This window comes from Podarcis tiliguerta, assembly GCF_965153285.1.
Source record: "Podarcis tiliguerta genome assembly, chromosome: 6".
Taxonomy (NCBI): domain Eukaryota; kingdom Metazoa; phylum Chordata; class Lepidosauria; order Squamata; family Lacertidae; genus Podarcis; species Podarcis tiliguerta.
The window spans coordinates 79,846,688-79,862,955 of record NC_139539.1 but is presented as its reverse complement, the minus strand read 5'-3'; the positions used below and the strand labels follow the sequence as shown (position 1 = coordinate 79,862,955).

General features: G+C 40.7%; 1 protein-coding gene across 1 annotated transcript; it reads right to left on the bottom strand.

Annotated features, from left to right (window-relative positions):
• Positions 1-947: 947 nt before the first annotated feature.
• Positions 948-16,268, bottom strand: ZBTB41 (zinc finger and BTB domain containing 41). Its single transcript, XM_083445310.1, is given in 11 exon segments — positions 948-5,458; positions 6,325-6,413; positions 6,970-7,075; positions 7,668-7,774; positions 9,040-9,135; positions 9,395-9,524; positions 9,852-9,999; positions 11,247-11,313; positions 12,605-12,812; positions 15,082-16,234; positions 16,236-16,268. Coding segments are annotated over 11 exon segments (2,778 nt in total). The 5' UTR covers positions 16,254-16,268; the 3' UTR covers positions 948-4,802.

Here is a 16,268-nt window from a genome sequence, read left to right as displayed (position 1 = left end):
AAAATATGACATTGTCTGATTTACTCCAAAACAGCGCCAAACACCATCAATGTTTGGCAGTGAAAATCCAATGTTTCCCAGCCCCCCACAAAACCAGCCTTCGACGCCCTAGCCCGTGGAGTCATGGTTTCACCGAAAACCCAAGGCCATCCCCTGCATGGCAGCCCTATAATTGTCTTGAAATATTGTACTGTTTACCTGAAAGGTTCTCCTAATTGTCCTATTGATCAATCCCTAGGAGAACCTATTTTTAATGTTAATGTTCTGCACTTGACCTTGTTAATGGAGAAATCTGAAGTCTCCCATGTGTTAAGGGAGAAAAGAAATCTGAGGGCTCCCTTGAACAAAAAAACAAGGACACCAGCCAGGAATACTAGAGCAAAACAGCAGCCAGTAGGCTTGGTCTTTATTGAAGACTGTTGCGACAGGACTCCTACCTGCCACAAGGTGAAACAAGATGGAAGCCCCATACAAAAAGGAACCCAAACTTTTATTAGCTCCTAATCCCCATGTTAAAGGTAAAGGGACCCCTGACCATTAGGTCCAGTCAAACCGGAACAGTCACTTCGGGGTTTCGATTATTCAGGAGCCAAAATGTTCGAGAACTAGGCTGTTCAAAAACCAAGGTACAACCGTACATGAATGACAGTGTCCATGCAACTGATGCATTTCCATAATTTGAAAGAGTACCACCCTTCATCTGAACTCTCAGATCTACAAAGGCTATACTTTTGCAAAAGCATCAACTAGTGTAATATACTTAAGCTTGTGCAGCAGCCACCTAGTTGTCCAAAGGCAAAGTTATTTTACTGAGAAAAAATTACTGGGGCCTGTGTTCATGGATGGATGCAAGACAAAAATCTGTAACATAAACCCAGAAATAAAACCAGTTAATTGTTCACTGCAGTGATGTAAAACTACATACAAAATAACCAGCTACAAGTCTAGTGTCTCAAATTTGTTTATAAAATACTTAGAAATATATAAGAAACAAGGAATTGTACAAATGCTTCAATAGATTGGGAAATTGAGAGATATGCAGGCAGTTAGACTGATTCATTGCAATACAAATCAGTTCAAACACAGGAAAAACAGTTAAGGCAAAACTTTTCTCTCTCTCTCTCTATAGATCTAACAGTCACACACAAAGTATCCTAGAGAAGAAGGGAGCAACACACGGGGCACAGCAAAGGACAGTGCAGACCAACTACAGCAAGCGCTTTGGGGTACAGAGAAAGCTGAGGTGAGGGAAAATGGGTATTTGGGAGAGGGGTGCAAATAACTATAGACGGAGGAAAGGGACTAACAGATGTGAAAGTCTCAGGCTTGATCAATATGAACTGGAGGTAGCCATTTGAAATGCAAGCACTGTTAGTGTAGTGTAAGAAAAACTTAACTTCTCCCACCTCATTTCCCGATCTGATTTACGGTATACACTGCTCAGTCAAGTCAAGAATCAGTTCCATTTGTCATCTTCAGTGACTTTGTACCTTCCTGCTCAGCTGCCAAGTTATTTTCATTCTCACAACAGGTAAAGTCTTATCTTTGCCCAGGCTTTTGGGGAGGGATGAAGTGCCTGGCAAGACTTTCTGCTTCCTGTGTGATTATTGGTTGTGATACTGTTTTATATATATATATTGACTTAAGGGCGGCCTACAAATACTTTAAATAAATAAGTTGCAGATTTATAGTGCGGTAAAAGGTAAAGGAGCCCTGGACAGTTATGTCCAGTCAAAGGAGACTATGGGGTTGCGGCATTCATCTCGCTTTCAGGCTGAGGGAGCCAGTGTTCGTCCACAGACAGCTTTTTGGGTCATGTGGCCAGCATGACTTAACCGCTTCTGGCGCAACAGGACACCATGATGGAAGCCACACGGAAATGCCATTTACCTTCCCGCTGCAGCGGTACCTATTTATCTACTTGCACTGGCATGCTTTCAAACTGCTAGGTTGGCAGGAGCTGGGACAGAGCAACGGGAGCTCACCCCATCGCAGGGATTTGAACTGCTGGCCTTCTGATCGGCAAACCACAGTGCCACCCACATTCCATTGTGCAGTATCTCACTCCCTCAACAGGGAATATTAAATGAATAATTACATAATCCTGGCAATTTTAAGAGGCAGATGAAAATCTCAAGGCCAGCTCTACCTAATCTTCCTCTTTTCCCCAGGCAATCTACCATCAACTGTCCTTTGCCAAAGATCCTGATGAGTTTAATGTTGCATTAATGTTACCTGTAAAGTGCCTTGGAAGCATTTACATCCTGAAATGCAGGATATAAATTATTGTACTACATAGATATACCAGTTATTCCACCTTCAATTGTTCCTGAAGTTTCTGGTGGCATTTGGTAGCTGTTCCGTCACATGGAACAGTCTCCTTACATTTGCATTTCATATAGCCACTAAATCTCCATTCCCAGATGTCAATTTAGCAAAGACCCCCTCTGCTTAACGAGCAATGCAGTATTTAGGAGACCAGGAGGCGCACATGGGTGACACACAGCCTGTACACTCAGGGGGGAAAACTTTCATTGCATGAAACGTTGATGTGAAGAGGTGATGGTAAACATTCTATAGATTCAAAGTCAAAATGATCATTTTTAATTTCACAACATCAGAATATGTATAAACAGGTTTTTAAGGGCCATCTCGTGTTCTTCACATTTGAAACCGTTTCTGAATTAATATGCTACAGAGCAAACACAAGTCCAATTAGTTGTAATTTAGCATCAAAAATGTCGGTTAAAACACAACAAAAATGAATAACAACAAGCAATTAAAAACAAGCAACTTCCAGCTCATGAGACTCTCTAGTTAATGCCGTTAGTAAACACAGGGCTGTATAGCTTCCTTTTTTTGATCATAGATGGGTAACCTTTGGCTCCCACAAATGTTAACTGCAATAAGCTCTAGCCAGCATGATCAATGGACAAGGATGGGAGTTGTAGTCTAGCAATATCTCGAGGCCCATCGCTGTTCTAGAGTATCAAAATGATGCCAAAATACATAAAAAGATTACATGATTTACCCCATTCCTAAAAATTAGCATTATATGTACTCCAAACCTAATTCACTTATCCAACATACTTACATGACAGCAGTACCTCTGAGTATTTGCTCCTAATCTTGCTACACATACCCACCTGTCTTTAGGATATGTGCAAATGTGGCAAAAGCCATAAAACCAGGAGTTTCTTGTACCTCTTTGGACCAAACGTTCAAATCTTCAACTCTACATATTTCTAGCACTATTCAACAGCTAACACGCACATTTGGTGTACTCTGAAGACAACAATTAAGATAGAAGAACTCGCAAAGCAAGCTTCTTAGTTTTTCTAACCATAAAGAAGCTTGTAACAACCATCTGTTTTAAGTGCTGAAACATGGGCAAGAACACAAACTACCCGGCACCCAAGTAGCCTATGGTTCCACGATTGTTTAAATGTAAGAACATTCATTTATAAAGGAAAATACTGTAATGAGGTAACAAGTACTAGATTTGTAGGAGGATCACAGAACCTCTATATCAACCCTCATATACATTTTGGGTCTTTTCCACAACTATCTCGCAACAGTTCTCAAAAGCACTAGAAGTGGAAACTGATTTATCAGCATTTTTTTTAGTGTTATTGGACGCTAAAAACGCTTGCCACCGTCTGACTAATCCGATGTTTACTCCAATTAAGTCACATGAATTAACAGACCATTACTTCCAATTAAGTTTACTTAGGACTGCCTCAAGTTAAACCAGGAAGGAAGGAAAGAAGGAAGGAAGGACGGACTTAAGAGCAGCCTACTAGATCACAATAGAAGTCCATCTCACCCCAGTATCCTATTCTCACAGTGGCCAATCAGATGCTCTTAGGAAGCTGGAGCAGAGGGCAACTATCTCCCTCTGCCTGCAATTCTCAACAACCAGTATCTAGAAGCATACTTTTCTATACAGATATATATTCAAATTATTCCCTTGAAAAGCATGGGTTTTTATTTCACCGATTCTTAAAGCAACAGCAATGACTGCCAGTTCTCTCCCTGCCCAACTAAAAGTGCCATGTTTGATCTTTAAAGCCCTATGTGTCTTAGAACGATTATGCCTTGTGTGTACATGCAGATATGAATTATATTTCTGTTATGACAAATTGCTAGCAAGTCACAATCCCTGGATGCAATGCTAAACCTGGAAATGTGTTGTTTTCCCCGTGCAGGAAGAAAAAGCTGGGGAGATCAGAACTTTAACAGTTAAAATAATTTTATGATCTGTAATATAAAGAGAAACTTGTGTTATTTGTACCTTTGAACGTCCCAAAACCTTTTTCATATATGAGAGGTGCATATTAACAATGCAAAGGTGAAGAGCTATTCATAAATGACTCAATTATTTCATTTAAGGTTTCTTGACGAATAAGATTACCTCGTGAAAGTTGTTTTAAAAATAGCTGTACAATATTTAAAAACCACACGATTATATTTTGAATGTTGAACCACTGCATTTAAAAAGACACTTCTTTTCCTTTGTACTTGGCAACTTTCCGCTTTGAGAGCTTTCTAATTGCTAAACATGGAAGCAAGACTAGGGAAATATAAGGGCTATTTCCAAAGAAATAGTTCCACTAGCACAAGGATTTTGGGCTATGCAATGCCACTCCCTCTCCCCTCCCCATGTGTCTCCTAAATCTGGGGCTTCCCTCAACCCCCCATAGCAGGTTTGGGGAGAAGAAGAAGTTCAACTGCACAAGCAGAAATCCTGGCACTAGTGAATTACTTTGTTGACTATTGTCATAATAGCCTGTCACACATAATCACGAATGCTCATTAGTTGAAATATTCTGCACTGAGGGAGCTGAATCAAGACCCAGCAATGTTCCAAGATAAGACTGTTCTCTAGGATCCAATATTTGCTCAGGTCTGACCGGATGAACGATGTTTGCAGGCTGTGGAGTGAGTGTGTATTTTTCTAGAAATGCCAAATCCGTCGCTTGCTGGTAGTCCGTTGGAGGAGGTTGTGAAGAAAGAAGGTTGTGAGGCGAGGATGAAACAGGGGTGGTATGTTCTACAAGATCGGACTGAGTTTCGCGTATCTGCACGGGTATCAGTGTTAGTGGTACACACACGTCTGGCGATACATTCTGTAGCATTGTTTTGGTTTCTGCTTGATAAACCTTGGCTGGTTCCGCAAACGGTTTAGACTCACTTTGGAAAGCCTTGTCATCGGGTACAAACTGGGTTGGCAAAGAGACTACTTTCTCCTCCGGCACTGGGCTTAGTGATTCTTCGGCAGACTTTCCTCCGTGCACATGGTCGGTGTGATATTTCAGCTTGTCCTTTCGTTTAAATGTCGCATTGCAATACTGACAGTTGAAGGGCCGGGCATCCGAATGAATAACCATATGTTTTGTTAACGTCTTCTTAATCCTGAAAGACTGGTTGCAAATTTGACATTTGTACGGTTTTTCACCTGTGTTTGAAAAAATCAGAATAAATAGAGTAAATATTTCCTAATATATCAATAGGACATAGCGTTATTAGTTTCTTCGTTGCATGGAGAGGCGTTTTATTAATTTAAATATTTTGGCACACATTTGAAGGGGGGGGGAGGCCAAGGTTGTGATTTTAAGTTTTATTCTTGTTTGTGGGTTTTTCTTAAAAAAAAACACACACACACAAACACACACACAAAACCATTGCTTTAATATCAAACAGGTTAATATTCGGGAAATGCATTTGTAAAGCTTTTCGTAGATCTATGTCTAGTGCTAAGATATCCTACCAATGAAAGGTAAAGAATTATCCCAACTGACTGTGTAATTAACCAAGATAATCCACTAATTAGACTATGAGAAATCTAGTCTGTGACAACCTGTTTTCTTGCATAACGATTTATACAGAAACCCAGCCAGATGCTCAGGGTTTTATTTTGTTTTGTTTATTATTCTACTGCTCAGAGCTAACAGTTCTGAACTGATGGTTCTGATCACATGATCCAGTTCTTCCTAGAATATACCACTTTAGTTGAGATCCCTGCATTGAAGGGAAATTGGACTAGATTGGATCCCTTACAATTCTATGACAGCTCTCCAACATCAAGAACTTTGGGCATGTAGAAAGTCGCATCAAAGTCTAGCTTGTGCTAACTTTTCAGATGAGATTCTGAGATAGAAGAGCCTACAAACATGCACTAAACTGTACACTAAACTGTTAGCTAGTATTCAAATGCCAAGGCATACTATGTGCCACAAAATGCTACTCTTATGAATTCCATAATATGAAACATCACATTTATTCTTGCTGATCCAGCAAAGCATAAAGTCCACAACTGCTTACCTGAATGTGTCCTAAAATGCATTTCCAAACTTGATTTCCCCTTGAACACTTTCTTACAGACTTCACACTGATGAAATGTTGCCTTGTACCTTCAAGGAAAATGGAACGTATTAGAGAAAAGCTCCACATCCATGGATATTTTCAGGGTATACATGAACTACATCAAAATCATAGGCTTAACATTCTAATTCCCGCCCCTGCCCCTGCTTTAAATTGTGTCCTGGAGAAAGATATAAATGTGTTAGATTAGAAAACAAGCAGAAAATGTCAAAGCAACTTTACCCTGTGCTCTTAACTACCAGCATCTTGGGGTCAAACTAATTTGTACTCTTGATTTGTACTGCTGCTTAATGTCATTTTTTGTTTTAGCATTTTTTTTAATTGTTACATGCCACTTTGGAAGCTTTTTAGCCACAAAGCAGCCTAAAACACAAACTAGAAAGTGGTGAAGATCCTGGTTCCCAAGCAGCATTTAAAACAAGAGTTCCCCGGTTTGGACGGGATGGGAAACTGTGGTTTGGCAAACTGCAATGTCTCCCTAAAGCCAAGTGTACAGAGAAAGGGAGCGCGCTGGCACAAGGATCTGTCTTGTTACGCTGAAACTGGGACATACGAATGCGTTTCAGAATTAAAATGAAAACTTACTTTTGCCACACCTTTTCTCCAAGATGAACGCTTTTATAATGAACACTGAGGTGGTCTCTTCGGCCAAAACATTTCCCACATTCTTCGCACTGATGGGCCTTTTCACCTTCGGAGAACCAAAAGCACAATCTGAATGAGCTTTAATAAAAAAGACCGAAGGCACCCAAACAAGGAAAACCCAGCCTGTCAGATCACTGCCAAATAATCATGTACACTTTCAGTGGCGTAGCAGGGGGGGGGGGTGCGGCCGTACTGGGTGCAACATCTGGGGGGGGGGGGCGCTCGCACTCGCAGCTCTCTGCCCCTACCTGGCTCACTCACTCTCTCTCACTGCAGTGCTGGCTGTGCGAATCCGATCCGAGCCGCCGGGTCGCCGCCCACTGTGGAGGGGAGGGTGCCAGGCGTGCGGTGCGGAGAGAGAGCGAGGGACTATCTGGGGGAGGGACAGTGCAGCGGGGGGGGGGCGCAAATTACTTGCCTTGCCCTGGGTGCTGACAACCCACGCTACGCCACTGTACACTTTCGTATGCTTTCAGGTCAAGTCAAATGCATGGTTTAGTCCTGCATGCATGGGCTGTGTGTGGTGTGCCTTAAATTCATGCATTCCCCTCTTCTACAGGCCAGCAGGAGATCAAAGGCTTTTGTTTTTGAGCTAACCAGGGTTTCTTTGAATGAAAAAGCCAACGTCATTTGTCTACCTGAGTGTATCCGTTTGTGTTTTGTCAGATGGTCGTGACGAATGAAAGTCTTTCCACATTCTTCACATTCATACCGCTTGTCGTCATGGTGGACCCGCAAATGAAGCCTGCATTAATAAATGCACAAGGTTAACTTTGCACGGGATCTCTCGTGCTCACTGTTACAAGTGCAGCCTGCCAACAATCCCCGTAATTAGAACTGCGGCGAAACAATAGCTCAGCATGCATGGGATGAGGTATTTTCAGCATTTAGACACAACTCTACATCATAGTTTGTTTACATCTCTGAACCTACCCCAATCATCACCTTATGACCAATCAGAAACCATACAGTGGTGCCCCGCAAGACGAATGCCTCGGAAGACGAAAAACTCGCAAGACGAAAGAGTTTTCCGTTTTCTGAGGTGCTTCGCAAGACGGATTTCCCTATGGGCTTGCTTCGCAAGACAAAACATCTTGCACCTTTTTTTAAAAAAAACGCCAATGCATTCCTATGGGAAACCGTCAATACGCATTGGTGCTTCGCAAGACGAAAAAACTCGTAGAACGAAAAAACTCGCAGAACGAATTAATTTTGTCTTGCGGGGCACCACTGTAATTTGAAGTTGGGTTCTGAATCTGTGCTTAGGGTTAACTGTGGTCTGTTGTTACATCTGAACTGGCTATCCTAGCTTGATCCTCCTTTATTTTGGAGCTCTTCCTCAGATGCCCACCTGGCTACACAAAAGTGAGCTTACAGCAGTTGGGGGCGGGAAACTCTTCATGGAAGGAAGGAAGAAGTACCAAGAAAGGAAGAATGGCAAATAAAACTGGTGGAGTATGTAGAGATGCCCAAACTGACAGGGAAGATCTGAAACCAGTAAGAGCAAGTATTTTCTAAAAGACTGGAGCAAATTTGTAATTTATTTAAAAGACCACTGTAAACAGTTAAAATCACTGGCAGGGATGTAATGACACTTGTAATGTGGATTTTTTTAATGATAATTATGGATATTTAACAGATGGATAACGGTAAAAGATGCAGCAGATTTAATCGTAAACATGGAACCCATGGAGGGAGGGGAGGAGGTCCGAAGGTTCAAAAGAACCTTGTACTTTTAATGTTAGAAATTGCTTTGTTAAAATGTATAAAATTGTGAGAAAAAAATTATATCTATAAAAAAACTTTTCATGTGGCTAAGAGTCTCTTGCTGGCAACACACTCATTTCCCTGCCTCCTTTTCCAGCCTAACTCCAGGTAACCTTGCAAAAAATAAAAAGCGACCACGGCTGCTTTTTCTAACTTCTGCCCAAGAATAAACGAAATGTCAAGAGCATTTCTGACATTATGCTACTATCAGTAATCCTAAATAATGATACAGACATGTGTTACCTGTATGAACTTCCATGACGAAAACTCTGCCCGCAAATACTACACAAATGAGGCTTTTCTCCGCTGTGGATTCTCAAGTGCTCTTTCAAAGTTGTTCTGGAGGAGAAAAATGAAAATATTTGAAGAATATATACTCTAACCTTTTCATTGTGATCAATAGTTGCAGTTATTAAAGTCCAATACATTCTGAAGAATGGAGAACTACTGTTCCCATTAGTAAGATCTTAAAAGACTGAAAGTACTAGGTCAACCTTTTCCTATTTATTATACAAAAACTTCTGAAAAGTTAAGAGTTTTGTGTGTAGAAACAAATTAGTACAAAAACATTTCTTTACACATGTATATTACTACCTACCTTTCTCTGACTGATTTCCCACAAATAAAGCATGTCCATTTTCTCTTTCCTCCATGAGTACATTCAATATGGCGCTTCAGATTGCCAGTATCATTAAACTGACGACCACAAATATCACATGGAAAAGGTCCTGGGAAGAAGCACAAATGCAATTTACATTGTTTCCACTTGGATCGCATCAAAGCCAAGCGCATTATTTTAGACTTCAAGAACATGAAACTGACAGGCAAAATACACACTTCTTATAATCCCTTCAATACATACAGGCGTATTTCAAAAGCGGAAGCAGTATTGATTATTTTGCACAACTAAAAACAGGTTGAAAATACATACTGAAACACAATCCTGGAAGAGATTTGCGCAAGTAGCATAGTGAATGATGATTTATGTCTACAAATACACACTGAAGAAAATGCATTTATATTTAATATTTACTAGCAGAATGGGATTTTCCTACCAAGATGGAACTTTTCTTGATGCTTCAGTCTTGCAAAGCGGGATTTAAAGTGCTCTTCGCAATATGTACACTTAAAGGGCTTGTCCTGTGTGTGTAGAATCATGTGTTCTTCCAGATGAGGCCTTCGAGTGAAAGATTTATTGCAAATCTAAAGTGATAGAACAGCCAGCCAACCATTAACTATTAACATCCACTAGAATGTGCCATGTACACACACACGAGCTTCTTCAATGTAAGAAACCTATTATTCTGTTTTTAATCAACAGAAGTGCTAATACCTAGACAGTGAGGAACCCATCAGAATATTATATTTCTGAAAATGCATTGTGACTCATGTTATATGGACTGGTGGCTATTCTACTATACTCATGTCTGATTCTTTCAGGTTTTAACACATCTTCCGCATGAAGAGAATTCCTGTGCGTCTTGATTAATTGCAGGTATTACTATTCACTATGAATTTACATGATCACGCTACCAGATGAAAATACTACCGCATGAAGTCAGTTATTTTTAAATCTTCGTTGCAGCCATGAAACCAGCTATATACCAATGGAAGGTATTACACACAAATGTGCATAACAGAAAGTAGGACTGGTCTTTTTTATTTGGTGTTAAGAACTTGGGCATCAATCACTGCCACATACCAATCACATTTTCTAAGAATGTCTCAACCCAACATATGCAAAAAATTATTATAATAACTTTGAATAGCATTATGCATTAAAAAAATAAGGTGGGGGGGAAGGGATATCAAAAGCGATGAAATACGAGTTTTCACCCATACACTAGAGTTTGGGGGGGGGGGCTCCTCACAGGAGCTCCCTGTGCCCCACTATTACATGCACCAGAAAGTAAAGGAAACCAGTGCATTATATGAAGAACTGCAGCTGAAAGCGAAAATCCACACAGCATGATTGCATGCACAGTCAGTTCTCTGAATCTGAGACAGAGTAGTGGGGATTATTGTTTTGTTGTTTCTGTTTTAACTACCATATTTTTTGCTCTATAAGACTCACTTTTTCCCCTCCTAAAAATTAAGGGGAAATGTGTGTGCGTCTTATGGAGTGAATGCAGCCTGTGCAGCTATCCCAGAAGCCAGAATAGCAAGAGGGATCGCTGCTTTCACTGCACAGCGATCCCTCTTGCTGTTCTGGCTTCTGGGATTCAGAATATTTTTTTTCTTGTTTTCCTCCTCCAAAAACTAGGTGCGTCTTATGGTCTGGTGCGTCTTATAGAGCGAAAACTACAGTATTTATCTGTGCCTTTATCTTGTATTTTTATCTTGTGATCTGCGCTAAGGTCTTTTGATGGGTGGTTTATGAATCTAATAAATAATAATAATAGTAACCAAAAGTGTCCATTTCTTCCCAATAAAATCAAAGTTATGCTTACATCACATTTCCAGCCTTCACTCTTTTTCTTTTTGGAGAGAAATTCCTGTACTTTTTCAGGATGGAATCTGCAGGGTGGGAAAATCCATTGAGAAATTATTTCTAGAGTAAGGAAATTATAAGTTTGAGCACAGAAAGAAATATTAGAAACAAGCTGTATTAGTACCCACAACAAACATACTCCCCATGCTACATAAAAGAAGCAAAAATGTCTTATATATTCTCATTTGCAGTTTTGTTGCATATTACTTTTTATTATGATTTTTGTGTTTTTATATTGTAATTTTACGTTGTTCACACAAGAATTTAAAAGACCTGATGGGAAAGGAGACGCTGTGCAGAAGAGCATCGACCTTCTTCCCCAACCAGTGTTCAAAACGCCCATTGTTCTAGGCACATTTTGTGACAGGGAATTTCATTAGCGCGAGCAGTTTCTAAGCTCTGGGTACAGTACTGCGCTTAAGATTTCAGATTAAAACTGCAGAGTGGAAGGAAAGAAGGACCTTTTTCTGCCTCCGCACTTCAGACACTCTCTGAAGACTAGAGAAAAGACCCTCTTAAGAATATTGGGGGGGGGGGCAGGGAAGGAACTAGGCCATATGAAAAATGAACATAATATTTTAGCTGCAGTTCATTCATTTTCAGCTTTGAATTTTTGTTATAAAAAAAGAGTGCCTAGACATTCTGTTGTTGCACCTATTACCTAGGTTTAAGGTACCATTTAGCTCCTAGCTTTCACATCTGTTTCTAACACTGTCCCCAACCCTTAATAGCCCTGGATTGCTCTGGGCAGCCTGACCCAACCTGGCCCAGGACAATCTTGGTTGAAGCCCGCTCCCCCCGAATCACCCTAATTCAGCTCAGACTTCGCCCATGTCCAATGCACAGCCCAACATATTCCCTGTATATTCCAACTATACAGCATTAGCAAAGCTGTAACATATTGTTCTCATGTGCTGCCCTTTCCATGCCCAGCCCTTTAGCCCAAACATTATTTGAAACCAGCCTATACTGCTATACATATGGATTCCTCACCTATCACTCATGGTGTTGTTTTGTGTGTGTGTGTGATGAAAAGAGCCCTTCAATGTACAGAGCATCAACAGCAAGCAAGCATTTGAATTGTCTCAAAATGCAAGCACTTGCCATGCAATGGAACAATGTAGTCACTTTATAAAATGTGCAGAGCACCTCAACACACACATTTTTAATGCCATAGACTTTACAAATAAATGGCTGCCACATATTTCAAGCAGGTAGAATCTCCTGCGTCAATACTTTTTTATAATCTGGTACTGAAAATAAATCACAGCATCACAGCATGTAAAGTATAGCATAAGAAATTTCATTCATACTTGCCTCTTCAAGTGCTTTACTAGCGTCTTTTTTGTGGCGTGCAATTTGTTACAGTATGGACATTTGTGTTCCTTTTTATGACATACAATTTCATCATTGTGCTTCTTTCTGTGTACAGTTAAGTTGGATTTGGTAGAATAGCGCTGATGACAGATCTCGCACTGAAACGGCTTCTCGCCAGTGTGCACACGAGAATGGATCTCAAATTTCCCTACAAAACAAACCACTCCAGTTAAAATATTAGATAACCAACCAGCAACTATAGTCCTGCAAACATTCAGTACTACTATGCATCAAGTATAGGTTCTGATGGCATTTCCAAGGTTATAGTGCTTTACATAAATAAATGTAGCCTTCCTTCAAGGAAGTATTTCCATTTGGGGAGGGACACGTTCTCTAAACTGGGAAATTGTTCTGTCTTCTGCTAGCTGATCTAGCAGAGTGTTTGGGATGTGGTTGTCACCACCACTAGTTCACAACCTGAGTAAACTCACTCAAGAGCTAAAACACAATGTAATTTCACCTCAGTCGATCTCAACTGGCACGGCAATGAAATTGTTAAGGTGCTTCCCCAGACTTTATAGGGACTCTACCAATGAGTTTCAGTTCCTCTGCTAGAGTCTTCTTGACCAACTAGTCATCCCATGCCTTGGACCATGCCCTGCTGTTAATAACTGAGCACAGAGGTCTTTAACTTTACTGGAACCTGGATTAACTCACCAATTTAAATTTGTTGTTGTATATTGTTTTTACCTTTACTAAAGGTGACTAAGGCCTGGCTCAGATGGCTGATCAGCATTAACAGCATGTAAGGCCACAGGAAGGATCACAGTATCAACTGGTGCCTCCATGTGGGAGTGAACATGCAGCCTCCAGAGTTTAGATGACTTCAGCAGGCCTTTTGTGAGTTGTCACAATAAACTTCGGCATCCATGCAACTAACATACATGCCAGAATGCGGCAGCTTCAGTTCATAAAGCCATCACCATCATGTGTTCCCAAAAGAGTTGCAAGGCAACAAACTTTGTTTTCAGACCTACATCTGACATTCTCTTTCTCTTGGTTGCAACGATGACTGGTAAAAGTCATGGCCCACCAGATGAAGACCAATGATTTAGAGAAGGGACATCTGAAGGCAGCCCTGTATCGTGAAGTTTTTAAGGTTTGACATTTTGCTGTTATCATGTGGGAAGCTGCCCAGAGTGGCTGGGGCAACCCAGTCAGATGGGTGGGGTATAAGGAATATATTATTATTATTACTATTATTATTATTGTTGTTGTTGTTATTATTAGACCCTCACTGGCATGCTTGGTGGTGACTCAGGACAGGGCCTGCTTGGTGGCTGCTCCCAGACTTCTGTATGTTTTAAACAGATTTTATATATGTATATAGTTTTAATTTAATTTACTTGTTTTACATTATTGTTTTTAGTGATTCTTGTTTTTATTTCAAACTGCCTTGAGTCCTATCAGGGGAAAGGCAGGGTAATAATAATAATAATAATAATAATAATAATAATAATGGTGGTGATGATCTGCCTTCCAGGTGATGGCTAGACAAAAATCCACATTCTTTCTGATCACTGGTCATGCTGACTGGGGCTGGCAAAGGTTGTACCCCAACAACATATAGAGGGCATGTTAGCTACTCTCAATTCCAATAATTAAGGTAAAGGTAAAGGGACCCCTGACCATTAGGTCCAGTCGTGACTGACTCTGGGGTTGCGACGCTCATCTCGCTTTATTGGCCGAGGGAGCCGGCGTACAGCTTCCAGTTCATGTGGCCAGCATGACTAAGCTGCTTCTGGCGAACCAGAGCAGCGCACAGAAACGCCGTTTACCTTCCCGCCGGAGCGGTACCTATTTATCTACTTGCACTTTGACGTGCTTTTGAACTGCTAAGTTGGGAGGAGCAGGGACCGAGCAAGGGGAGCTCACCCCGTTGCGGGGATTTGAAACCGCTGACCTTCTGATCAGCAAGTCCTAGGCTCTGTGGTTTAACCCACAGCACCAACCGCGTCCCAATAATTAACATACATGTGTTCAAATGCCTAACAAAATGCATGTCTTTTTCAAAGATGACCTGTGCTTAAAAGAACTGTAACAGCAAGTCCAGAAAAACTGAAGTATTCTCTGGATTACACATCTAACAGTTCTTTTTCTAATGTTATTTTCACATGCATTTCAAAATATGGTTGTTTAGGTAATTAAATGACATGACCATAACTTGCTGTATTTGTTATACTAACGCAAAGGATATGGCAATATACAGAACACCTGAGGTTCTAGCTTTCTTTTACTACTCCAAGGATGTCAGCTACACACTTTGCTCAATAATATGAACTGTAATGCTCTCTATAGGACCTGCATTTACAGTGTGTGGCATAAGCCCTTTTCGAGGTGTGAGCAATGATCACAAAGAGCACAAATCTGTTTGAACCTAAGAGGCAAAGCACATCGAGCATGTGATTCCCACTTACCTGCTCGATCAAATATTTTATTACACTTAGGACACTGCAAGTATTTTTTGCTACCGTTCTGAAAAATGACTGGAATATATGTGGAAAGACTGCCTCCAGAAATATCTCCTGCTGGATCACCTGTCTCATGTCTTTCTTCATCACGTTCTTTTTCACTTTGCTCTTCAGACTCAGTGTCAGTTGTGTCCTCCTCTTGCCTGTCTTCATCAGTGTGATATTCACTTCCACTGTCTTCAGACTCATTGTTAGACTCGTCATTAGACTCATCATTTTTCTTGCCAGGACTCGCTTGATTTAAATTGCCATCAGATGCATCTCCACTTTCGTTGTCATTTTGATCAAACTTAGCCGGACATTTGCGATTTCGCAATGATCTTCTGGTAGAAGTATCCGAGCTCTCGACCATTTTTAGCCCATGTTCTTTTTCCCGGGCAGAAGCTTTGTGTGCTCTGGACAAGTGATTTTCTAAGGATTTCTTGTAACAAAAGTTGCGATTGCACAGAGTGCATTGGTGATTGCTTGCTGCTTGGGGAGTTTGCTCACTGGATGTTTCTACCTGGGATGAATTCTCTGACGTCTCTGCAAACTGCAAACTGGAAACATTTTCAGTGTTCAGCAGCTTGACTGCATCGATAATATCTAAAAACTTAGCTGCCTCTAAAACTAAGGGGATTTCATTCTTATACACAAAAAACTCTGACGTATAGAGAAATTCAAGTAGATGGCGGAAAACTGAATGAGTTACGTGATCCAAGGTAACGACATTTGTACTTGGATTTTTGCTCAAGTAGGCATGAAAGTAACTACTCCCAACAGCAACTACTACCTTGTGGGCACTAAATTCTTTTCCATCAACAATTATGAGCAGATCACAAAAAGATGGTTGTTTCTGTCGATCATCATTTAAATATTTGAGCAGATTTCTGTTGTACTGCAGGGAGCTCAAAAGCTTTCTTTGAGCTGTTGATGGCGGGAGTTCTTTAGAATACTCAAGCTGGTCTGCAGCAGCTACTCCTGCAGAACCAGCAATAACTTTCTGCACAGAATCTGCAACAGGAATCTTATCGGAAGATTCCCTCCGATGATCAAGATGTTTTTTGTCATCTAAATTTGCAGTGAGCTTTCTCCTTTTCTTCATTGCAGTTGTGCCACTTTAAAATCAGGAACTTCATACGTAATCCAAAGTC